At 41.0% G+C, this 26,076-nt stretch overlaps 1 protein-coding gene across 7 annotated transcripts in view; it reads left to right on the forward strand.

Annotated features, from left to right (window-relative positions):
* VGLL4 (vestigial like family member 4) overlaps positions 1-26,076 on the forward strand; it is a 161,916-nt gene that overhangs the window by 55,366 nt on the left and 80,474 nt on the right. Inside the window, exon 1 of one of the 7 annotated variants that reach the window (XM_030840847.3) lies at positions 25,269-25,847. The exons of the other annotated variants lie outside the window; for them this stretch is intronic. Coding sequence (XP_030696707.1) covers positions 25,766-25,847 — 82 coding nt within the window. The 5' untranslated portion in view covers positions 25,269-25,765. Of the gene's footprint in view, positions 1-25,268; positions 25,848-26,076 lie in introns of those variants that run through there. 7 annotated transcript variants of the gene reach the window in all.

Below are 26,076 nucleotides of genomic sequence, written 5' to 3' on the forward strand. Positions count from 1 at the left end.
TGGACTGCACTGCACTTTTATGCTTTATTTATCTTGTTTCTCTCTCACTTCGTTACAATGTATGATCCATGAGAACAGGGATTTTTTTTAACAGTTTGAGGAATGTCCTTCATATTTTATTTTTTTAATTATTATTTTCATTGAAGTGTAGTTGATTTACAATATTGCGTTAGTTTCAGGTGTATAGCGTAGTGATTCATTTTGTTTTGGTTTGTTTTTGCAGGTTATATTCCATTGTAGGTTAATACAAGACATTGGGTATAGCTCCCTGTGCTATACAGTAAATCCTTGTTGCTTATCTGTATTGTGTATAATGGTTTGTATCTGTTAATCCCATACTCCTAATTTGTTCCTCCATCCCTTCCTGTTCCCTTAGGTAACCATAAGTTTGTTTTCTATGTCTGTGAGTCTGTTTCTGTTTTGAATATAGATTCATTTGTATTATTTTTTAGATTTCACATGTAAGTGATATCATATGGCGTTTGTCTTTCTCTGTCTGACTTATTTCACTAAGCATAATATTCTCCAGGTACATCCACGTTGCTGCAAATGACATCATTTCATTCTTTTTGGTGGCTAATATTCCATTGTATATATGTACCACATCTTAAGCCAGTCATCTGTTGATAGGCATTTGAGGTGCTTCCGTGTCCTGGCTGTTGTCAATAGTGAGAGCAGGGATTTCCGTCTTGCTTTGTTCACTGTAGAATCTCCAGTGCCTGGGACAGTGCCTGGCCCAAGGTAGGCAATCAGTGACACGTGCGGACTGCAGGAATGCTGTCTCTTTCTCCCCTCACTGCTGGTGCGTGGGTGGGTTGGATGGGCGGGATGTGCATGGGCAGGACGGGGCTGCTTTCCTGGGACAGGATCCTCAGTTCCTCCCTCCTCTGCAGCTGCTCAGCCAGCGCTTCCTGCCCGCATAGAAGTTACTCATCCTCCAGGCTGCAGGCTGGCAGCGTGCTGTAAATTGGCTTTGGCAAAGTTATAGGCGCATGAAGGCATGTTGGGATTTGAATATGGTGGAATTTTAGAGTAAATGAGGACATTCAAATCTCTTTCATTTTGGTAAGCAGTGTTTGGAACTTTATTTTGGAATTAACCATATGTATTAACAAAGGTAAGGGGAGACATTCAAGAAAACCTCCAATAGTCACTACAGAGGGCCTGCATCCTGAAAGAAATGCAGGAAGAGGCTGCCCGGCTTGAGGATAACAGAATGGGAACATACTTTGGCTAATTGGGGCCGTGACTATTTGTTGTTTGGGGTCAGTTTTGTTTTCTGAGCGAGAATTGAATGGATTGCGGGGATCTGCGGCTGTATAGATTGAACATAGAAGAAGCACACTTTGGAAAAATCTCAAGGATTAATGTTTATTCTCTTCCACTTATTTCTGGTGAGAACTGTGTTCTTTTTGAGGAAATTGTTCCTGTCATAACCCTTGACAAGCCTGTCTCTATCTCCTAAGTCTAGACCAGTGTCTCTTTTATGTGGGAAGCGTTTCACCTCTGGGCATATCAGAAACCCCTGCAGGAGTTTTTACCAATGACACTGTGTGTGTGTGTGTGTGTGTGTGTGTGTGTGTGTGTGTGTACATGTATGTCTTCAGAGATTTTAATACAATACACTTCTGTATCTTCTAGGTAAGAGACAAATGACAGAAAAGAAACCGATATTAGGGATTTAAAAATATGATTACAAGTTTATTGTCATTTGCTTCTTGCACATTCATTGAAAATTAGAAGATGTATAAAAAACAATCACAGAAACCACCTGAAGTCCTCCCTCCTGCTCACAAGATAACTTGTTATTAGTTTCGGTGTGCAGGCTTCAAACATTTTCCCATACAAGTGTATAAAATATCGCAAAAATAGAATAATATCTAATGTAGTAATATTTATCTGTTGTTAGCTAGATATACAATTATATACACTGGTCATGAAACAAAAATGGAATCATACGTATATAAACAAAAATGGAGTTACACCATAGATACTGCCTGCTTTTTTCACTTAGAATTATTGTGAACATTTTTCCATATCACTAAATATAGATCTACATTATCATTTTAAATGACTACATTATATAGATGTAAATTCATTAGTTTATAAATTCAGGTCATTTTCGGTTTTTTGAAAGTTATAACAGTGCTATTATGAATACTTCTGTGTTACAGACATTGCTGTGTTTCTTTTATATGCGTTTTTTAAATGGCAGTTCGCTAGATATCTGATAGGTATAATCGTTTTTCTTTAAATAAAATACTAAGACCTGTGGTCACACACTTTTTTTCTCTGATTTGTGAAGATGTTGCCTAAGTATTAACAGTAAGATAGAGAAACCTAGTTATATTAAGCTGTACTTTAAAAGAATTGCGAATATTGGGAAAAAATACATGAAGTTGGAATTGTCGTAGAAAATTGGGAGAGATGGTTACCAGTTATTAGTATGTGTTGGCTTAAGCCCATTACCTGCTTTATATGCAGCCCTGGGCTAAGGTAATTGATCTTCCCAGTGATGACCTGCTTCAAGCGTTCCAGTACGTCAAAGGGAGGCCGAGTTATCTTGTATAGTTATGAGTGTTTATTAAAGTATTTGTTCTGTGATTGTCTTACAAGTAATCGAAAATTAATTATTTATACTTGGTAACTTTCAGTTAGCCAGAGCATTTACTTAATACTCTTGTTTCTCCCAAACTTCAAATAATTAGGAGTTTACTGAAATTTCTTCTTACATTAAAACTACACAGTATAGGTAAGTCTGTGTATGTCTGTGTTACTGAGTTGAGATGTTTAGGTAATTTAAGTTGACAAGAAGTGAAAATGTTTATCTTGATGAGATAACACTAATTTTTAAGGAATCTGTTTCTAAACATTACACCATAATTTCCTTGGCAAAATTCCACAAGCAAACAGAATTTCAGTTATGAGGTAACTTACTCTCTGGATTCTGATGCATATGACTTCTCTGTTCAGACAGGTCCTACCAGTTCTCATTTTTCTCAAACACACTTTAAAAACTTACCTAGTAAATGGTATCAATGCTATGTGGGTTTTTTGTTGGTTTTGATTTTGCTTTGTTTTGGTTTATTTCAGTTGCTCCTGGGAGCAAGGGACAAAGGAGTCTAAAGGAGAGAATTAAGGGGATGTGATAAAAAAAGTAAAGAATCACTAGTGAAGAAGTGTCAGATCCCAGGAAGCAATAACCCCATTCTACCAGCCCGGCCCGTCCTCTTCTGAAATAGTGTGTTCAGTTGTGCACTGTTTTTAAAAGAATGTCAGTAACAATCTAAACTCGCATGAAGAAGGAAATTAAATGGAATGATGTAGGGTTAAGGCTGTGAAATCCTTTTTCTTCTCCAGAATTGAGAGAAGAGCCAGCTGCTGAATGACAAGTACCCTCATTTTAGATGAAGGATGAGGCTTATCGGTATTGCTCCAGTGGACCCCACTAGGATCTGTGGGCAGAAACTCTAGGAGTTGATTTTAGTTCCCCGAAAATAAGAACTGTCTAACATGAAGAGTGGTCCAGCAATGAAATAACAGGCTCCCAGGTGAGAGAGTGAGCCCAGAGCTAGAGCTGAGAAGGGACCACCATCCACAGGTCTTCTGTACAGTGATTTTTTTTTTTTTAATTCAAACAACCGAGCTGATTTTAATCAGATCAGAAAAGCAATAGCACACTTAATGTTACATGTTGATGGGGAAATTCAAATTCTAAACATATAAAGAGAAATATAATCTCCCTAGACAAACAAATAAGTAGCCCATCATATTTAAAGTAGAATCTCGTAAGGTTGCTTTGTTCAAGTCAGGCAGTCTCAATTTTGTGATGACAGATATCAAATAAGTATAAATCAGTAAACCATCTTCACTTCAGCCTGGCTTACCCTTAGTGTCCTCAAGATAGCTGACTTGTAAATACTGCTATCCTTTTCTGTAAAACAAGATAAAATGGCTAGCCAAGTGTTCTGTATAAATTTTTAATCAAAAGGATTTTATTTGATATCTTCAGAGAAGATATAAGGCAAGACATAGTAATATCAAAAGAAAAAGAATGATGAAGCCATAATAGTTCACATATGCCTTTTGTACAATGACTTCTTGTACTCTGGTGAGGAGGTGAGATTTAGACAGCCCATAGGTTCCTTCTAATCCTGAAATGTTAGGATTTTGTACGTTGGCTAGTGAAATGCCCAAACCAAATGCTTAGTCATAAAAGTCTATTTCCTGGGCTTCCCTGGTGGCACAGTGGTTGAGAGTCCGCCTGCCGATGCAGGGGACACGGGTTCGTGCCCCGGTCTGGGAAGATCCCACATGCCGCGGAGCGGCTGGACCCGTGAGCCATGGCCGCTGAGCCTGTGCGTCCGGAGCCTGTGTTCCGCACCTGGAGAGGCCACAGCAGTGAGAGGCCCGCGTACCGCCAAAAAAAAAAAAAAAGTCTATTTCCTGTCATTTAGTTAAAAAATTTTAAATGCTTTTCTATTGAAACTTCTGATGGCTCTGCAGCTGCTTTCTCAATGACACAGTTACTTACTTGAGCCTGGGTTGTGTCCTAGTGCTATAAACTTTCTTTTCCAATCCAAAAATTTCTTTTTTAAAAAAAATTTTGATACCTTTATTAAGGTACCTGACGATGTAGATTTACATAAGAGAATATCTCAGTGTAAGAATTCTATCATTGCATTAATTTAAGTAACAATGAAAATTCACAGTTAATTTCTAAGTTGATTATGTAAAGATAGTGCTGACTGAAAGGCTGAATATATAAAGATAATTTCTGTAATTTATTCAAATGTATATTCACCTAAAGGCATAAAAACGTATTTACTAGGTGATTCATCACAGCACTGTGTATAGAAACAAAAAATATAGTGAATAATATTCCTCAGTAGGTATTATTGGTGCTTTTAAATTTTGGAAAGAACAATTAACATGAAATCTACTCTCTTAATAGATTTTTCAATGCACACTATAGTACTATTAACTCTAGGTACAGTGTTGAACAGCACATCTGTAGAACTTGCTCACTTTGGGTAGCTCAGACTTTATACCTTCAGACAGCAACTTCTGATCTCCCCCGGCCCCTGGCAACCACCATTCTACTCTGGGTTTCTATCAATTTGCCTGTCTTAGAGTCCTCGTCTAAGTGGAATCGTGCAATTTTTGTCCTCTGACTGGCTGAATTCACTGAGCATAATGTCCTCCAGGTTCAGCCGTGGTGTCGCATATGGCAGGATTTCCTGCTTTTAAAAGGCTGAATAGTATTGCATTTGCAGGTATGTACCACATTTTCTTATTGTGCAAAGAAATAGAAGGGAACCGACTAGGGTGAAAACTGGAAACCATTTATGCATTAAGATGATGGTATTCTGGGTGAATTTTTACTCTTTGTATATTAAGTTGCTAATTATACAATGTTTCAAAAGTTATATATATATGTATATATATAGTATATAATGTATTTTATAGTTACTCTAGGATTAAGGATTTAAGGATTATTAAGGATTCCCCCCGCCCCCGCCCCCACCAAGGCAGATATGAAGTTGGGTAGTACAGGTTCCTAAGTGTAGGACTTTTGAACTATTCAGGAAGTTTGCAACAGCATGATTAGATTGCTATGTGCTCGGTGTCATGGGTGACCTGTTACCAGAGAGTCTCAGTTACTTCCAGGTCTCCAGCTCTGGTCCCAGACTCTCTTAGCTGCCATTGATGCCAGCTCCAAGGTTAAAGTAGACACAGAGCTGTAGGCTTAAAAAGGACACTTTTGGTCCAGTTCCTTTATTTAGTCGATGAGAGTGCTGAGCTTCGGAAAGAGGAGGTGACTGCCTAGGACCACAGACTTGAGACTAGAAGCCAGGTCTGCAGACTCCTCATTGTGCACTGTTTACTATTTCACTGTGCAAAAGTGGTGAATTGGACTCGGGCTGCCTTCCTTCTAGGGGATGGTCTGTGTCCAACTACTATTCTTTTTGAAGCTGTTTGGATGGAATTTATACCTAAAATGAAATGGAAAAAGAAATGGCAAATGTATTCTCTTACATTACAGTTCAGCATTGAGACATTAAATCCATCATTTTGCTGGTCTCAGAAATAATATGTAAAGCAATAGTGTGTAATAATACAGCTGTCCAGATTCTTTATCATAGGCAACAACGGAATTCCTTTTATCAAGTTCTGCTAATTTAATTTGGAAACCTGAGGAGAGAGGTGGGAGAATACAGCTAGAGAGGAGGGCAGGGGCCGGATTAGAAGAGACCATGGAGACCTTGGAAGAAGTTTGGGTTTTTATTCTAAACACAGTAGGAAGCCATAGGAAGGTCTCAGTCAGAGAAGGAGCACATTTAATGCTTTAAAGATTGCAGCTTCTCACTAAAGGACTCATAAATGGAACGGGCGGAGTCAAGATGGGGGTACTAGGAGCACGCGGAATTCGCATCCCCTCGCAACTAGGGCACCTACCCGGCACCGGCGGGGGACCGTGTATGCCTAAGGGGACGGGAGGAACCCCCAGCGACTGGTTGTTTTAATTACAGTTTTATTTTTCCTTATATATTTTTTATCTTTCTAATTTTATTTTGTTTTTTATTCTTTGTTATTGTACTGCTCCATTTTTTCTTTCTTTCCCCCCTCCCCTTTTTTTTTAAACCGCACCGCGAAACTTGTGGGATCTTGGTTCCCAGGCCGGAGGTCAGGCCTGAGGTCCCGTGGTGGGAGCTCCGAGTCCAAACCGCTGGACTAACAGAGAACCTCAGACCCCAGGGAATATCAATCGGAGTGAGGCCTCCCGGAGGTCCTCATCTCAGCACCGAGACCCAGCTCTATCCAACTGCTTGCAGACTCCAGTGCTGGACGTCTCAGGCCAAACAACCAGTAAGACGGGAATACAGCACCACCCATCAGAAAATAATTTTGAAACCTGAGAATTGAGTTGAATGAATTGGTTGTGATTTCCACTTCATTTTTCTTTTGCTTCTTTCTCTCCCAACTTATTTTGTACCCTGGACTGATCTTTAAACATTGTTTTTACCGTATTACTCCCTCCCTTTCCTCAAAACGAACCCGTGGGACTCTTCACTGCTGTGCGTTACTGTACAAAGTTGAATTTGATTTCTCTCTGATTTATTGCTGGTCCTCAACCTCTGGCTGACTTTATCGTTTCAGTTCTATTTTCTATTACTTTCCTCTCCCCCAAAGCCTTTGCTTCAGTAAACTCATGACTCGTGTCATTTTGATGGGCTGAACACCTTTTCTTCTGCTCTCTTGCTTACCCAACCTTTACTTGTCCCCTCTTTAAAAGCTCCTAAGTACTCTGAGTGACCCCTAATAACCTTTCATTCTGTATTTCTTTAAAAAAAAAACAAAAAACTTTATTTACCAGTTTTTGTTATAAAATGTGCTTTTAAGAAGAGATTCAGGAAAGAGAAAAACAAATGCTGTATGCTAACACATATATATGGAATCTAAAAAAAAAGGTTCTGATGAACCTAGGGGCAGGACAGGAATAAAGACACAGATGTAGAGAATGGACTTGAGGACACGGGGAGGGGGAAGGGTAAGCTGGGATGAAGTGAGAGAGTGGCATGGACATATATACACTACCAAATGTAAAACAGATAGCTAGTGGGAAGCAGCTGCACAGCACAGGGAGATCAGCTCAGTGCTTTGCGACCACCTAGAGGGGTGGGATAAGGAGGGTGGGAGGGAGGCTCAAGAGGAAGGGGATATGGGGATCTACATATGCATGTAGCTGATTCACTTTGTTATACAGCAGAAACTAACACAACACTGTAAAGCAATTATACTCTGATAAAGATGTTTAAAAAAAAGTAAAGAGAATCAGGCAGTGAAGAAAATCCCTCCTATCTCAAGTTCCTAGTTTTTCTGAAGTAACCACTGTTAAGTTTCTTTTGTAGCCTTCTCATGTTTTTCACTCAGGGTCACAAAATGGCTGCCTTATCTCTAGGCATCACATTTGCATTAAGACAGTAAGTCAGGAAAGGGAGAAAAAAATGGTGTCATGACCCATATCTGAATTTTTTTTTTTTTTTTTTTTAAAACAAGAGCTTTCCCAGAAGCCCAAAGCAGACTTCTGTTTATGTCTCACTGGACAGGTCTGTGTTACATTGCTACTCCTGGCTATAAGAAACTCTGGTATACAGAGTATGTGTTTAGTTTTCTCAGTCCCTCCAGTGGAGATAATAGGGAAGGGAAGGGAGTTGGAAGTGTATTTTGAATGAGCCACCAGATTGTGTCTACCACACATAGAAGGTTAATTTTATATTGGATTTTGATAAATTAATTTTACAACAAGTCATTTTGCTATATTCTCTTATTGTTTTGAATAACTTTTCAGCTGTTCCTCTTTTGTCTTTGTGGTATGTTATTTTAAAAATATGAAAAACTCTCCTTTTTCTATTTTACTAGTATTAAAAATCTCATATGAAGAAGCTTACGATGTAGATAATGGAAAACTCAATCAAAATGAGTTTAAAGACAAAAGGAATTTATTAACTCACATAGCGGGACAGTGTGAAGGTAGGGTGGGCTCCAGGTGCAGTTTGATTCAAAGGATCCTGGTGTTTTCAGGTTCTGGCCTAACTTCTCTGTGATTTTCTTCGTATGTGGCTTTGTCCTTGGCTGACCTCCTTTGTAGTAGCAGGATGGTTGCACCATGTTCACCAGAGAAGAATGTCTCTTCTGATAGCTCTCCTAGGCTTCTTTCCAGAAAGTCTGCAGAAAACATGGACAAGGTGTCTGCTCATCCTTGAACCAATCCCTGTGATCTCCTGAACCCTGCCTGTCCTTCATAGACTGAACTGAGTTTTCATCAATGTCTCTGTTTCTTTTATTGTTCTTAATGTGGTATCCATTTCTATCGTAGCCTAATTCTTCTTTTCTATTTCTTCCCTGAACTTTGCTCGCTCTCTTCATTTCCCCTCGTTGTCTTACTGTTTCCTCTTTGAGCTCTTATTTCAAAGAGGTTATGCCTTTCTTTTTAATCTCATAGAGAAATGTTGGTTCATAAATTTCAGATTCTTTGCAGCATGATTTCTCTGCTGTGTTTCTTTAACTGGCTGTCATTTGTAACTGCCCTTTCTTTCTTTTATCTTGCACATTAGTTGCATCATTCAGTGACGGTTCCTTTCTCGTTATTTCTCAGTTTTAAATGGGATTGTTCTTTCCTTTCTCGTTATTTCTCAGTTTTAAATGAGATTGTTCTTTCCGGGGTAGCAGTTTGCTGCATGATGTGTTTGGGAGTGCAGGGGCTACAGGCAGCTGCCTCAAGTACTTGCTTAGCAGCGCTCCATCCTGAGGGTCCTCCTCTCCAGTATGGCAGGAATTTTGGCTGTGAAATCAGTGAGCTCAGGTCCTTCTCACTTAGTGTCTGAATAGAAACAAGCAGGGTATATGTGTGCATTTTGGGGAAGACTGTAGTGTGTGATCATCTTGCTCTTTGGTGCCACGGCTGCCTTGATGAAGTGAAGCATGCAGTGGACTCGTCGCCCTTCGGTGTTCCGCGTTTTCCTTGATTTGTGGGAGCAAAGCTGAAATGCAGGTTCAGTTAACATAATGCTTAAAAGTCTTCTCTTAGGATCCCACAGTTACTTAATTTTTAATTCTGAGAACTACATTCAAATGATTTTCCACTGGCATTTCGTATACCCAAGTCCCCAAAGAAATATATATATATATTTTAAACCTGTAACATTAATCAAACAAAAAATCCTAGTGGGATAGAGATGTGCTGATGAATGCCGGGTAAAACTCAGGTTTTGAAATTGGCATATTTCACAACTTGAAGAACAAAGGAAAGTATTTTCATAGTAAATAGAAATTCAGTAGAAGGAGGAGAATTTGGCAATTAGGGGGTGTCTGCTAGTACTAGCACTGTGCTGAGTGTTTCAGACTAAGCAGAGGACCCCAGGAAGCTCTTGGTCTATAGGGGAGGTAAAGCCATTCGAGACCAGAGCAGGCTGTGTTCAGTGTCCTGATAAGAGTGCTGGCATCCACAGAGAGGATCTGCCTTTTGGGGGTGCCGCCATCATCCCCATTTTCCGAAGATGGAGAACTAGACCAGAGAGGTTAAGTTATATGCCTCAACTCACAGAGCTAGTTCGTAGCAGAACCAAGATTGGAACCTGCTTCTGACTAACTCCTGGCCTCCAGAATTGCACATTTCAAATATTTCTATCATCTAAGTTACATTTGTCCCCAGTCATCAAAATTCACTTCATATGCCTCTGGAATAATTGATGAGTTATATCAAATGTTTACTTTTGTTTATGTCTAGTGGAGTACTCAACCCTACTTTGGAATTCTGTTCTTTTAAGGGCCCAGACAAATGCCACTTTCTTCATGAAGCTCACCCCTAAGTCCCTTCAGAAAACAGTGTTTCTCCCTCCTCTGCCTTCTATTTTTGTTTGTGGTTCCTGTGGTCTGTCGTCAGTTATGAGCTCTTCAGGGACAGGGGCCGTGTTGGCTTCATCTTTGGACCCCATCCTGTTCTAGGCCAGTGAAGTGGTCCCTGGGTTAAAGTGGCACCCTGTCCATACTGTTTATTGCGTGATTTGCTTCCCATATGTCTAGGGTTCTGAAGACGAGTGCATACTTCTTGGAGGCATGAAAATTGTATCTGTGTTGGGTTTAAATGCTAGATTTTTACTTCTCTCCTGACCCTGGACAGGATAAATTTGTATCTGAGGCTTGGCGATAAGAGGTGCGTATGGGGAGCATCGCTAGACGCCTGTGCCTCTGGGGCTCAGCAACGCTCTTTTAGTAGTAGTAATAATAACAAACTCTGGGCGGTACATTTTGTGTAGTGCCTTCTATCAACAGCCAAATAACAAACTTTCTGGGTCTTCAAAATATTTTCACATTCATGTACTAAGTGTACACTGTAGGCATTTAAACATTTTATAAGTGCCTGTGGGGCAAGTTATTCAGATGCTCTTTCCATTCAGTGCGTTTACGAGTGAAAATTGAGGGCATGATTTTTCTCTTTCATGAAGAATAGCGGGCCACGTGCCAGATGAATAAGAGGAAAGGTCCAGAAAGAGTTCATGTATCTTTTTCCTCTGTGGCCTTCCCAGTTTATTAAAACTCGCAGCTGATTCTTTCATTAATCATGACATGAAGACAGCAAAGACACTGCGGTGCTCTGTCAGAAGATGATTGGAAGGTTCGCTTCGGTAAGAGGAAGAAGGGGACTTCCCTGCTGGTCCAGTGGTAAGGAATCCACCTTCCAATGCAGGGGACCGCGGGTTCGATCCCTGGTTGGGCAACTAAGATCCCACATGCCGCAGGGCAACTGAGCCTGCCCACCACAACTACTGAGCTTGCGCGCCTCAACGAGAGAGCCCGTGAGCCACAACTACAGAGCCCACGCGCCCTGGAACCCGTGAGCCACAACTAGAGAGAGAAACGCACACGTCACAACTAGAGAGCAGCTCACATGCCGCAACAAAACATCCTGCATGCCGCAACTAAGACCCAGCGCAGCCAAAAATAAATAAAATAGACAAATAAATACATCTTTAAAAAAAAAAAGAGGAAGGAGGCTTCTGTTCTGTGTGTCAGCCCTCCAGAGGAAAATGTCAGTTACCTTTCCTTGGTGGTTGCAGGTCAAACTAGAAGTGGGTCACAATGAGGTATCACCTCACACTGGGCAGAATGGTATCAAAAAAATATACAAACGGTAAATCCTGGACAGGTTGTGGAGAAAAGGGAACCCTCTTGCACTGTTGGTGGGAATGTAAATTGATACAGCCACTATGGAGAACAGTATGGAGATTCCTTAAAAAACTAAAAATAGAACTACCATACGACCCAGCAATCCCACTACTGGGCATATACCCTGAGAAAACCATAATTCAAAAAGATAGGTACTTCCCTGGTAGCGCAGTGGTTAAGAATCCACCTGCCAATGCTGGGGACACGGGTTTGATCCCTGGTCCGGGAAGATCCCACATGCCGCAGAGCAGCTAAGCCCGTGCGCCACAAGTACTGAGCTCGCACTTTAGAGCCCATGCTCTGCAACAAGAGAAGCCACCGCAATGAGAAGCCCACACACCGCAACTAAGAGTAGCCCCTGCTCGCTGCAACTAGAGAATGCCCGCACACAGAAATGAAGACCCAATGCAGCCAAAAATAAATAAGTAAATAATTAATTAATTAATAATAAATTTATTTAAAAAAGAAAAGAAAGATACATGTACCACAGTGTTCATTGCAGCACTATTTACAATAGCCAGGACATGGAAGCAACCTAAATGTCCATCAACAGATGAACGGATAAAGAAGATGTGGCACATATATACAATGGAATATTTCTCAGCCATAAAAAGGAACGAAATTGAGTTGTTTGTAGTGAGGTGGATGGACCTAAAGACTGTCATACAGAGTGAAGTAAGTCAGAAAGAGAAAAACCAAATACTGTATGCTAAGTAGCATATATATGGAATCTTAAAAAACAGTACTGATGAACCTAGTGACAGGGCAGGAATAAAGACGCAGACGTAGAGAATGCACTTGAGGACACAGGGGAAGGGGAAGCTGGGACGAAGTGAGAGAGTAGCTTTGACATATATACACTACCAAATGTAAAATGGGTGGCTAGTGGGAAGCTGCTGCAAAGCACAGGGAGATCAGCTCAGTGCTTTGTGACCACCTAGAGGGGTAGGGTAGGGAGGGTGGGAGGGAATCGCAAGAGGGAAGAGATATGGGAACATATGTATATGTATAACTGATTCACTATGTTATAAAGCAGAAACTAACACACCATTGTAAAGCAACTATACTCCAATAAAGAAGTGAAAAAAAAACAAAAAAACCCCAAAACTAGAAGTGGTTCAGCCTGTGCTCCAAGCCGTTTGTACCTTTAGCACGTCTGCAAATAAAGTAAGGCCATTTCGTGGTTGTTCTTGGGAGTAGACACCACTAAGTGTGCAGGTGCAGTGCTGTTCTTACTCGTGTTTCCCTCTCTCTTTTTAAAACTTGTTTTACTGGGGAAATGGGGAAGAGAGAGCAGGAAGAAGCATTTACTTAGATGCAGTGTAAATTGGCATTCCTGCAACGAGGTTCATAATTCTTGGCAGCTCGCACAGGGCTGTTAGCACAGAAAGCCTGTCGCGGTGATCCTTGAATAACCAGACTGTTACAGAACACCGATAGGCATTCCGAAGTAATAGGATTATACCTGACACTTTTATGGGTGAAGTGGTCAGGCTCCTTAACCCTCTTGTAACTAGCCTCACCTAGAACTAGAGGCAACTGGTAATTTTAGTTTTTTTCATCCTTTTTTTGGAGAGAAAAGACAGATCTCTTCTACGTAGCCTGGGTGTTCTCCCCAAAGAAATGTAAAACGGGCACTTGGAGGCCTCTCACAGTTAACTGTTGCTGAAAATGAGCTAAACAAAATTCTTCATGTCTATTGTGATAAAAAATGTCTCTCTCTTTTTTGCCCTGGAGGGACAGCTCTAATTCCCTCTTCATATCCCTTCAGTAACAAAAACCAAAGAGAAACTCATTAGCTCATCCAGAAAAAAACATTTCTAAATAATAATCACCATCATTTATTATAAAATATGAAACTATTGAGATTGCAAATGAAAGTGGCAGCCTGCAGTTGGATGGGGGTGAGGGGCGAAAGAGAAGAGAGGAATTGTCCAGAACCTGAGAATTTTACGGCTGATTCCGATACAGTGGAGGAGGAGGAGAGAAGAGTGTGTCTGTGAAGCGGGGTGGACGGGAGGCGAGGCCTGGGGGTGGTAGTAGACGTGGTGCATCTTGTGTTCCGTCAGCAGAGTAAGTCGTGTCGAGTACTAGACCCAAGATGTGCTTTTGTTTCATTTAAGTGATGGGTGAGTAGTCCATGTGAGTTTTGAATATTTGACAGCTTGTAGGGTAAGAATGCTAAATTTAACTGAACATGCATTATGATATTTTTAAAGTTTAAAAAAAAAAAAAGGTGTGTGCTGATACCTTCACAGGTCCCCTCCGGCTTGAATTAATGCCTCGGGACTGCTGGCCTCTCCTTTCAGAAATCCATGTACTCCGGCCTCATTAAGCTGAAGGAAAGGGCTACTAGGACAGGGCTACTAGGACCTTTGTTCCCGCTGCTTTTTTATGGATGCTGTTTCTGTTTGAGGTTCTTGGGGTGGGGCAGGGTGGGGCCGTCTCCTTGTCGGGGCAGGCCCCGCTTCTCCTCATGGGATCCAGAGGAAGACTCATCTTAAGGAAGAATGGTGGCCGTCGTGCCCTACATTTGTGCGCACTTTGTGGTTATGGACCCCTGTGTTAGCCGGGTCCGTGCTGGGCAGGGGAGGTTCGCTCGATCTACCCCTTTTGCAGATGAGGAAACTGAGGCCGGGAGGTAGATTTCCTTGATCACTATCGCTTGATAGTGGGTCTGAGCAGGATAGGACCCTGGTGGTTCTGACTCTGGGTCTGGTGCTCTCTTGTGCTGGGAAACCAGCATGAGGTGCTGAGAGCTCAGGAAGTCAGGGTTCCTCACCCCCTCAGCTTCTAGCTTCTTTCTCCTCCTTTGGGGGAGGGGAGCCACTGCTGTCTGCACCTGTAGGTGGTCATGGTCACCTACAGCCCTTTCCTGCTTGGGTTAGTCCCAGGCTCTCCTCTCTCCTTCCCTAGGGTCTGACTCCCTCCCCAGGGCCGTGGTTCCTGTTACTGGGGCCACAGTCGTTGGTAGCTGGCGCTTCCCTGGGAGGCTGGGATGCCGCCCATCTGCTAAGCCTACTTGGAAACCTATGGGGCATATACAGAGAAAAGTAAGGCACAGATCTAACTTTAAAGAGATCACGGCGTGGTGAAGAAGATGAATTTGTTGAAAAAGTGTAGGGTACAGTTCTTACAGGTGCATGTTAACATTACAAATGATCTAGTTTTCATACCTAGTTTTTATTCACCTGCTTTTTGCAAATCTAGAGTGAAACTCGCCCCTTGCAAGATAAGTCATTGTAGACTTTAAAAACTCTTCTTAATTTTGGTTAAAAGTAAGACCCTGGGTAGAGTGGAAAATCACAGCTTCAGATCCCAGTTCTACACTCTTTGTGTGAGTTTGGACAAGCTTCTCAGCCTGATATGTTTCCTCATTTATAAAATGGTGAAAGTACCTCCCAGCATTGTTGTGAGGATTTAACAAGAAACAAGATACCTGAGAGAACCTAGCGCTCTGCCATGTGCCAGGCCCCACGCCCAGCACGTAGTAAATACCCTTTGTCTTTCTGTTCCTTCAACTTGAGGAAATTGAAGACAGCAGGAAATTGACCTCTTGAGCTGTACCGGCCATCGATTACCTTGATTACATGGCTAAGGGGGATGATTCTAACAACCGTCCGCTTAGATAATGGTTCCTTGGCAGCAGCATTACTGCCGTTTTGGTCCCGCTAACTCTTCGCTCAGGGAGGCTGTCCTGTGCATGGTAGTGTCTTTGGCAGCATCCCTGGCCTCCATCCACTAGATGCCCGTGGTGCCGCCAAGTTGTGACAACCAGACATTACCAAAGGTCCCCTGGGTTGAGGGGAGCAAAATGGTTCTGTTTGAGAGCCAGTGGATAGACCCTTACCCCACTGTTCTGTGTGGTGAATCCTATCCCTCTGCCTCTTAGGAGCATTTAAATGTTTTTCCTCTCGGTCAGAGAAGTGTGAAGTAGAACCACAGTGAGGCTGCTGCATACTCCCCGTGTAGCAGGAATGAAAAGGTGAAAAAGTGCTGGCAAGGGTGTGGAGCAACCTGAGATCCCATACACGGCTGGCGGGAGTGTAATTGCTACAAATACTTTGGAAAACTATTTGACAGCATCTACTCAAGCTGAATGTATGCTCACTATGACCTAACGTATCTACTCAAGCTGAATGTATGCAACAGAAATGCAGTCCATGCTCACCAAAGGCAGAGACTAGAATATTTGTAGCAGCACTATTTATAATATCCTCCAGATAGAAACTACCTAAATGTTCATCAACTGCAGAATGAAGTGTGGTCAGTTAGAGCAATGGAATACTATACAGCCACGAAAAGGAATGATTTTCACCTTCACTTAAAAAGAAGGCTAACATTCATAAACATAATGTTGAGTGCAAGAATCCAGTCACATAAAGGTACATACCATATGATTCTATTTGTATTAAGTGGTCAAACTAATCTAACGTTCTTAAAAGTTAGGATAGTAGTTACCTCATGGGATAGTTACTGGAAGGGCGCACAGGTTGGGAGGAAGCATTACAGTTCTATTAAAAAACGGGTGTGTTGTCTGTTTTTTAGACTGGATCCTAGTTGGTTGAAAGGGTGATTCTGGAGGTAGAAAAATGGTGCCTAATGAATGAAATACTGTGAAGGCAAATTGAACTGCTAGGTGAAGATTGAATCAGAAATTGGGACTGTCAGTGACATTGACCTTCAGATGTTAAATATTTAGTACTTTTCCTCCATTGGACTTCTGTTTTTACCATGTCAGTAAGTGCTAGCCAACCTGGCAAGAATACGTCTGTGGATAATTATAATTGGTGAGAATGTGAATATCAGAATAATATTTTATTTATGAAGGTTCTTTGAACAGGATTTACTGAACTAAATTGTCTGCAATAATGAAAACCACTAAAATAATCATTTTTGTTAATAAGGAAACATTTGTTTCAAGCATATAAGGCACTAGTTTAAAACTAGTAAGTTATAGTGTTTTGCAAGATATTTCTCCTTTCTTGGGAATGCTAATTAATTATATTTCCTTCCCCAGTGCTGATTTATTTAAAATATCAATCCTAGTCCGAACTTTTAAATGCTATTTTTATCTTAAATTCATGTTAGTAAAGCAGATTTCCTATTCACTCATTTGATATCAAGAGAATTGATTTTGTTAGGATTTTTTTAATTTTTGCAAAGTTTAATGAGAGTGGAACTGTTTGTTAAAAGAGATTCACTGTGACTTTTTAAGTTTAGTAAGAGGCTTATTGTGTTTGAACTCAGGTGAGAAATTAGGCAGTTTGCTTTCCCAAAATTGTCTTTGCAATTTAAAATTCACCCTTAGAGGGTGCTGTTGTATTGAAAGTTTAAATCTTTGCTTTGAAGAACCATTTTAAGTTTTTTAAAAAGTACATATATTTGTGTTAAAATCCCATTATATTATAGCACATAATCTAGTCATACTTAATAGAACTTGTGAGTGTTTTAGCTTAGAAATGTTACTGTTTTATAAACAATAAAAGTCAAGACGTGGAGCTTCCCTGGTGGCACAGTGGTTGAGAGTCCGCCTGCCGATGCAGGGGACATGGGTTCGTGCCCCGGTCTGGGAAGATCCCACATGCCGCCGAGCGGCTGGGCCCGTGAGCCATGGCCGCTGAGCCTGCGCGTCCGGAACCTGTGCTCCGCGATGGGAGAGGCCACAACAGTGAGAGGCCCGTGTATCGCAAAAAAAAAAAGAAAAAAGTCAAAACATACAGCTTAATGGCATTTGCTTTTGTGAAAAATTTGAGAAAATACTGTATTTTTCATCGTCATTTCAGTGTGAGCAACTCCAAATTAGAGAAATAAGCAATGTTTTGTGATATATTTAGGAATTCTTTCCTTGACAGAAAATGTAAAAAACACAGAGAACTTAATAGATATTCAGGTTTACATCCTTGATACTTGAGGCATTTGAAAATTGTTTTGTTTTGGTGTCTTCTTTGATTCAACAGGTACACTGTTGAAGACCTACTGTGTACAAAACAGTCTTTATAATCACGTAGGGGAGAGATACATAAATCATCTCGTAGTCTGCCTTGTTTTAGAACTAATGCAGCGTAAACCTAAAATACAGTGGACTCATAAAGAGATTAATCCTAGCTAATGGAGTTCTTGTGAAAGGTGGGATTTTAGCTGAGCTTTTGAGGAGCCACAGAACTTTGCATTGTAAACAATATTTAAAAGAAAAAGTTTCGTTCCTTAAGTCTTCTTTCTTACCACTCAGTGCTAAGTTTGTTTTCACCTAAACCCTCTTCTATGCTTTCCTTCTCTTACAACCTTGTCTTAGTAATTAAGGTAATATAAAAAAGTGAGAGTGCCTTGACCAATGAGGTATTTAACAAACATTATCATCACCATTGTTGCTGTTACTGTTCATATTATACTGAAGAATGTGCCCATAGATTGCAGTGGGGTCTAGAGATGCTCTTAAACATGGCACTTTTGCACATCCAACTTTTTGGTTAGTTGATAATGTAGATCAAGTTACAGTCAGACTTAACTTTCTTCCTTTGGTATGGTTTTTGATTATTAGTCACATATCAGGTTAAAGTGATTTGAAAAAATAAATGTGTGGTAAGGAGAAAAATAAAAATGAAAGCATTAGTTAAATATATTGGTTACTTAGCATCCTGGAAAGAAGAGGGCAGTTGAATCCATTGGGGGGGACCAAGTAGCCCTGTAGGGTTATTTACCTTTCCTGGTGTCTGTGAAAAAATAATTGTTAGACTTAACATTAAAATATTCCTTGCTTGGCAGATGTGCTAATGAGAGCATTTTATTTTATTTCTTTATTTAAATTTTATTTATTTATTTATTTTGTGGTACACGGGCCTCTTACTGTTGTGGCCTCTCCCATTGCGGGAGCACAGGCTCCGGACGCGCAGGCTCAGCGGCCATGGCTCACGGGCCCAGCCGCTCCGCGGCACGTGGGATCTTCCCGGACCGGGGCACGAACCCGTGTCCCCTGCATCGGCAGGCGGACTCTCAACCACTGCGCCACCAGGGAAGCCCTAAATTTTATTTATTTATGTATTTATTTGTGGCTGCGTTGGGTCTTTGTTGCCGCATGCGGGCTTTCTCTAGTTGTGGAAAGCAGGGGCTACTCTTCATTGTGGTGCGTGGGCTTCTCATTGTGGTGGCTTCTCTTGTTGCGGAGCACGGGCTCTAGGCGTTTGGCCTTCAGTAGTTGTGGCACAGGGGCTCAGTAGTTGTGGCACACGGGCTTAATTGCTCCGCGGCATGTGGGATCTTTTCGGACCAGGGCTCGAACCCGTGTCCCCTGCATTGGCAGGTGGATTCTTAACCACTGCACCACCAGGGAAGTCCCAGCATTTTATCTTTTAATAAGTGTCTCGAGAGTGATTTTGATCATTTGGCTTTTATGAAGCAGCTCACAGTTTTGCTGATTCTATTCTAAACTGGTAGTCAGCTCTCTAGCAAGTAGAACCATTTAACCTAGTAATTAGCCTTGGCTTCCTACTGTCGTCATTTTGCCATCATTATTCCCCAAAGATGTTGAGACGCTGCCATAATGAACATTTATGGAGCCCTTATTTTATACTGTGGGGAGCTTTATACCAAGAACTGAAGCTTAGTTTTCCTTTTCTCCAAAGCTTATGGTCTAGTTTGGGGAATTGTTACTAATACATGAAATAATTAGTAAGTAATAGAAGACAAAAGCACATGCATACATGTCTACATTCTCTGAAAGTTTAAAGTACAGGGAGTTTCTCCTTGTAGACTGTTTTCCTTAGCCCCCCAGTTTTACTGAGATACAATTGACATACACTGCCATATTGTAGACTGTTCTTTAGGACAGATACCTCATTATAAACATCTTTAAATCTTACAGAGTTCTAAATAAATGTTTGGAATTTTTAAATCTTTAGCTGTTAAATCCTAATGAAAAGGACATTTCACGGTGTTCAAAAATTAGATATAAATGATCCATTGCTTATGCCTCACCAGGGCATATTTTCTCATATGTCCCTGCTTTTTAAAAAGTGAGGACCTTCCTTCACCGTCACATTGATTATATAAGGAATATAGTCTTTGCAGGTAAATTAGAGACACAGGAAAATGTAAAAAATGCCCACCCCTCCAAGATAGGCACTGTTAACATTTTGGTATGCTTTCCAATCATGTATTTATTTTTATTTATTTTATTCCTTTTGACTTTTTCCTTTTCTTTTTTTTTCTTGTTTTTCATTTTAAATTAATTTTTATTGGAGTATAGTTGCTTTACAATGCTGTGCTAGTTTCTGCTGTACAGCAAAGTGAATCAACTACAGCTATACATATATCCCCTGTTTTTTGGATTTCCTTCCCATTTAGGTCACCACAGAGCATTGAGCAGAGTTCCCTGTGCTATACAGTAGGTTCTCATTAGTAATCTGTTTTATACACGGTGGTGTGTATATGTCATTCCCAATCTCCCAATTCATCCCACCCTCCCCTTCCCCCCCGGTATCCATATGTCCATTCTCTAAGTCTGTGTCTCTATTTCTGCTTTGCAGATAAGTTCATCTGTATCATTTTTCTAGATTCCACATATAAGAGGTATTACACGATATTTGTTTTTCTCTCTCTGACTTACTTCACTCTGTATGACAGTCTCTAGGTCCATCCACGTCTCTGCAAATTGCACAGTTTCGTTCCTTTTTATGGCTGAGTAATATTCCATTGTGTGTATGTACCACATCTTCTTTATCCATTCTTCTATTGATGGACATTTAGGTTGCTTCCATGTCCTGTCTACTGTAAACGGTGCTTCTTTGAACATTGGGGTGCATGTATCTTTCTGAATTATTGTTTTCTCTAGTACAGTCTTTTAAATACATGTGTGTGTATATTTCTTTCTGCATATGTGTGTATACTTATACATACATAAGCAAAATTGGTGTTTAGTGTACATACTATTTTTATATTTTTTATTTGCTTGTTTTCACTTAACATATGTAGTTCCATTAGCATATGTTTTGAGTATATCGTTTCTCCTGTCATTTTATATATATATATATATATATATATATATATTTTTTTTTTTTTTTTTGTGGTATGCGGGCCTCTCACTGTTGTGGCCTCTTCCATTGCTGAGCACAGGCTTCGGACGTGCAGGCTCAGCGGCCATGGCTCACGGGCCCAGCCGCTCCGTGGCATGTGGGATCCTCTCGGACCAGGGCACGAACCCGTGTCCCCTGCATCGGCAGGCGGACTCTCAACCACTGCGCCACCAGGGAAGCCCCTGTCATTATATTTTTTAGAAGGAATTATAATGGTTGCATACTATTCTGTCATTGATATACCACAGTTTTCATTCATTCCCTTATTTTTGGACTTTTAGGTTTTCAAATTTTCATTATTATAAATAGAAGCATGATAAGCATCTTTATGTAATCCTTTGACCAAATCTTATTATTTTCTTAAAACAGAGTTCTAGAACTAGAGGCCAGAGCAAGGAAAGGATGTGAACATTTTCAGCACTACAGACAGCTTGATGTGTATGTTGACTGCTTTGTAGAAAGGCATGGACTGCTTACACTTTTACTAGCAGTGACACAAATTCCAATGGCAGCTCACCTCACCAGCATTAAATAAGATTGAAATGTTTTCTCTTTTTGTTAATTTGGCAGGTAGAGAATCACTTAATTGTTTTTAATTTGTATTTTTTCTATTTTTAATGAGGTTCAATAGGCTTGTTTTTAAGAAAAAAATTTTAAGTGTATTTATTTTATCTTTTATTTGTTTATATTTTGGGCCATGCTGCGTGGCTTGCGGGATCTTCCCTGCGACCAGGGCTCGAACTTGTGCCCCCTGCAGTGGAAGCGTGGAGTCTTAACCACTGGACCGCCAGGGAAGTCCCTCGAATAGGCTTTTTAAAACTGTATTGGCCATTTGTTTCTCATGTTCTTTGCTCATTTAAAAATAATTTAGATTAATTTTTTCTTATTTTCTCTTCTTTAATGTTTATATACCAAGAACATTCATCCTTCATCCACCATGGTATATGTCACAAATATATTCTTCTGTTTTGTGTTTTGCCTCTCTACTTGGTTTTGGTGTTTTCAGATGTACGAAACATAAAATTTGTATATTCAGTCAAATTCTACAGTAGTTTCTTCTGTGACTTCTTTCTTTGATTTAATTCTTTTTCAGGCTTAGAAAATGTTTCCCTATTCCAAATTAGATAGTCTGAACATTTTCTTACAGTTTTTAAAGTTTTTACTATGTGACAATATCTGTTTCATTTTTCTCATTCTCTTTCCAGTTCTACCCAAAAATGTTCTTTGCTTTATTTATGTGTTTTATTTCATTGAAGTAGAGTTGATTTACAATGTTGTGTTAGTTTCAGGTGTACAGCAAAGTGATTCAGTTATATGTGTACATATATATATGTATATATATGATTCTTCAGGTTCTTTCCCATATAGGTTATTACAAAATATCAAGTATAGTTTCCTATGCTATACAGTAGCTTTATGTTTTAAATATCTGATAGATCAAATTTCTTCATCCAAAAAAACCCAACTTTCTACCTGATTTTTTTTTTTTTTTTTTGGTGGATAAAATTTAGAACCATCCTTCCAGTTTCCTTAAGAAGAATTCTGTTGGTAGTTTAATTATGACAGTGTTAGTCTGTGAATGAACTTGAGAAGCACTGACATTTTCCAGCGCTTGGAGTTTTTCGCTGGATATGTTGACCATAACCTGAAGCCTGATCAGAATCTACATGAGTTTTCTTCAGATGTGAGGACTTGTGTCCCCAGAAGATTCTGACAGAATCCAGTTGGAGAAACGTTGAGTTAGATAATCTGGTATGTGCTGGGAGTAGGGAGGGCGAGATGGAGAGTCTGCCTTTGAGGTGTTTTCATCTTAGAGATTTGATTCAACAGGAATTTATTGATGGCCTACCGTGTGTCAGGCTCCTGCCAGACCAGCCCTGCAGAGGTACAGAAGGCATAGCCAGGCTCCTAAAGCCTGGACGTGCATAGGATGGAAGCATGTTGGTGGGCAAATGATGGTACAGGCCTGGGAGTGAGGACTCAGAGGGACGGGGGTCCCACAGGACAAAGGAGACGTGTGCCAAGTCCTGAAGGAAGAATGGGTGTTTGCTGGGAGAGAGGCTGGGAAAGTCTTGCACAAAGAGGGGGCGTGTGCACTGAGACATGAAATAATTTGGTTTTCGAGAGTAACCGTAGGTAGTTCACTGCTTGAAGCGGAAGGTGGACGATGTGGGGAGCTGTGATAGGATAGGTCCAGCTGCAGGGACTGGCTGCCCTGCGGAGTCGGCAGGTGTGGCCGCCACCCTTCAGGGCGCGGCTTCTCAGACTGCCCGCCTGGAAGATTTACAGGACCTAAGATGACTCTGTCAAATTGCTGTCAAAGTTTCTACCTGTTCACTCTCCTCTTCTGTAGCTCTAAGTAGGACCACAGTAGCGTCCAGATTAGTGGGAAACACGCCGTGGGGGCTGGGGATTTTATTTTCCCTCTGCTCATTGCAAACACAGGTCAAGGTGTACCTGTGGGCCTGTGTCCACATGGGTGGTTGCCTCTTGGAGAGTGAAAACTACATTGTAAGTGACACTGAGTCATTAAAGGGAAGTTACTAAATATTTTACTCATATCGTTAGCACTGGATTGTTTGGATCTGGTTAAATCACTGAACTTTAAAAAGAAAACTTTCCTTCTCGAAATAAGTTGTGTAAAATGAAGTATCTGAAGGCAGGTGATTTTTTTCCCTCTGAGATGAGAGCGGTGGTTCTCAATCTTGGGCGCATGTTAGAATCGCCTGGGACTCTTTAAAATCGATCCCAACACTGGGCCCCACCCCCTCAGATTATTTTGGGGTGCACCCACAGCCTCAGGATTTTTAAAAACTCCACACTGATTCCAAGGTGCGCCAGCTTTCTCCCGTATGGGGTGTGCTAATGACTCATAACGTTTTCTGATTGAGAAGTTACGTCAAAGAATGTAGCACAGTAATTGTTCTCCACAACCAGCTGGGTAATTGAATTTGAACCAAAACTATCAGTTGAACTTGAATCTGTACCTAAAGATATTAAGATTAAATACAATAATATATATTAGATGCTGTAAGAGTTTTCTTCTGACCCTCCCCGTCAAGTACCATCAAGTATTTTAATTACAATTGATGGTGTACATACCTTTCAGTATAGCTTATTCAGATTCTAGAATATGTAATCTAGCATTCATAAATAGCCTTGTAAATTAAAGCTTGTGAAATCTCGATTTTTCTGTTGCCTCCGTCACCTGCTGCTATGCCATTTACTCCTATTGCAGCAGGGACGGCAGCAGTATTGGGTGTTGTATTTATCTCCAGATAGGATTCTATTAGAACAACTTGTCGTGAACATGCCTGTTACCCAAAGTGCAACTGCTGATCTTTTAACATATAAGCGCTTGAAATTATTTATCCAGTTCTTCTTTTAGGGTATTACAATGTCCAGTCTTGGTCTACAGCATAGCACACCCCTTGGTGTTTTCTAAATCTCCAAATAGCATACAATAGTATTAGCATGGAAACACCTCCTGTGGTGAATTACTAGTCTATTCATGCTGCCAAAAGCTAGGTGCCACCTCCAAAGAGAAGACTATTTTTTCCCCTTTATTTTGCCAGTGTGTTCTTCACGTGCTGAAGATTCTGAACTTTCAGTGATTTACTGACTCAGTAAATAGCTTTTGGGCACCACTTGTGCTGGATGTTGGAGATGTGAAGTTTCAGGCCCCGGTCCTTACAGTAAGACGTGATGTGCTGGCATGCTGTTCCGTTAGCCTCTAAAACACAGAGGGGACAGCTTTCCTATGCGCAAAATGAAAATAATTTTATCCCTCCCGCCCATCGTCTCAGGTAGGCTTCGTGTTTGGGATATGTAGTCTTACTTCTTTAAACTCTCTCTCTCTCTCTCTTTCTCTCTTCCTGTTTCTCCTTTTCTCTCTCCCTCTTTCCCTCCTTATTTTTTAGAAGGTTTTAAGGGAACAACACACTCTAAAAGTAGTTCTACCAACTATTTTGGGAGCCATATACCATTATTTAATCCCTCTGAGACCCAGTTTCCGCTGCTGTAAAAAGGGGATACCATCCCTGACGTGTTTATGTGAGTTGTTATGAGAATTATGAGAGAAGTTATATGTAACATGACATTGAAATTTTAAATATACAGTTAAAGTGTAAATGGACCTTGTAAAACGACTTTTAAAAGAGAAGGAAGGAAAGAAAAGAAATATGTGGGATAGGCACCACAGCAAAGCACTTTGGGTTCTGAAACCCGAAAGTGAAGCTACACCAGAGTTAAATTCCATGGAAGTTTGCTTCCATGATGGATTTTTGACTTTGTACTCAGCTCCTGAAAAAGCGACTTCCTGGGTTTTCTCTTCCCTCCTCCGGTTTTGCAGCGGCAGGGCTGCTTCCTGTCAAGAGCAGCTCTGCCCCGGCCCCTCCTGCAGACTCTCCACCTCCTCCTTCTCTTTCTTTCAAACACTTAGTACATTTAGAGCCTGATCTTGTGCAGAAAACATCCCTGACATGTGAAGAGCCCCGGGGATTCAGTGAGCATGCTCCGCGCTCCCTCCCGCTGGGAAGAGGAAGCTCGTCCACATACGAGTCATTCCAGGCATAGTCGGCGTGTCAGCGCAGTGAACTCGCAGCGGGCTATGAGCGGCGCGAGCGCGGCTTTGTCCTAGGAAATGGGCTTCGGGTTTTCCTTCCTTGCTCCTTTCTTACGTCGAAGAAAGACCCGTAAAGACTTCTGAAACGATTTTTAAATGCTCCATTGAGGATCCAGGACGTATACCGTCTGCCCACGAACCCTTGAAGGGTTTTCTGCAAGTTAGATTTTGTGTGCGTCTTTTTTTTTTTTTCACTTTTACTTTGTTTTGATCCGAGGCCGGGCCTCCGTCTTTGTGAAGTTTAAGAGAAGAGCCAGGAGCTGCTCAGCACTAGTTGATTTTGGAAACGTACTTTTTCGGGGCGAAAGCAAAGAGCTGGTTTTCTGTGCTAGCCCAATAAATGCTATTTATGAAGATGGACCTGTTGAACTACCAGTACTTGGACAAGATGAACAACAACATCGGGATTCTGTGCTATGAAGGTAGATGTTCCCTTCTAGAAACTGCTACCCTATTGCTTGGGTCAAGGCCACTCCTCCTTTCCGGTTCTCATTGCCTTCTGTGCATTTTGTTCTCTTTCTTGAGACTTTAGGGTGCTTTGAAAGGCAAGCGATTCTTAGGTACTGTTTTCAGGACAAAGTTTGTTGTTTGTATCTTAGCCTTCAGGGGTTACAGTGGAGGTGGGGGCGGGGCAGGGGCGGGGAGGTGGGG

This window comes from Globicephala melas, chromosome 11 (genome assembly GCF_963455315.2).
Source record: "Globicephala melas chromosome 11, mGloMel1.2, whole genome shotgun sequence".
Classification (NCBI taxonomy): domain Eukaryota; kingdom Metazoa; phylum Chordata; class Mammalia; order Artiodactyla; family Delphinidae; genus Globicephala; species Globicephala melas.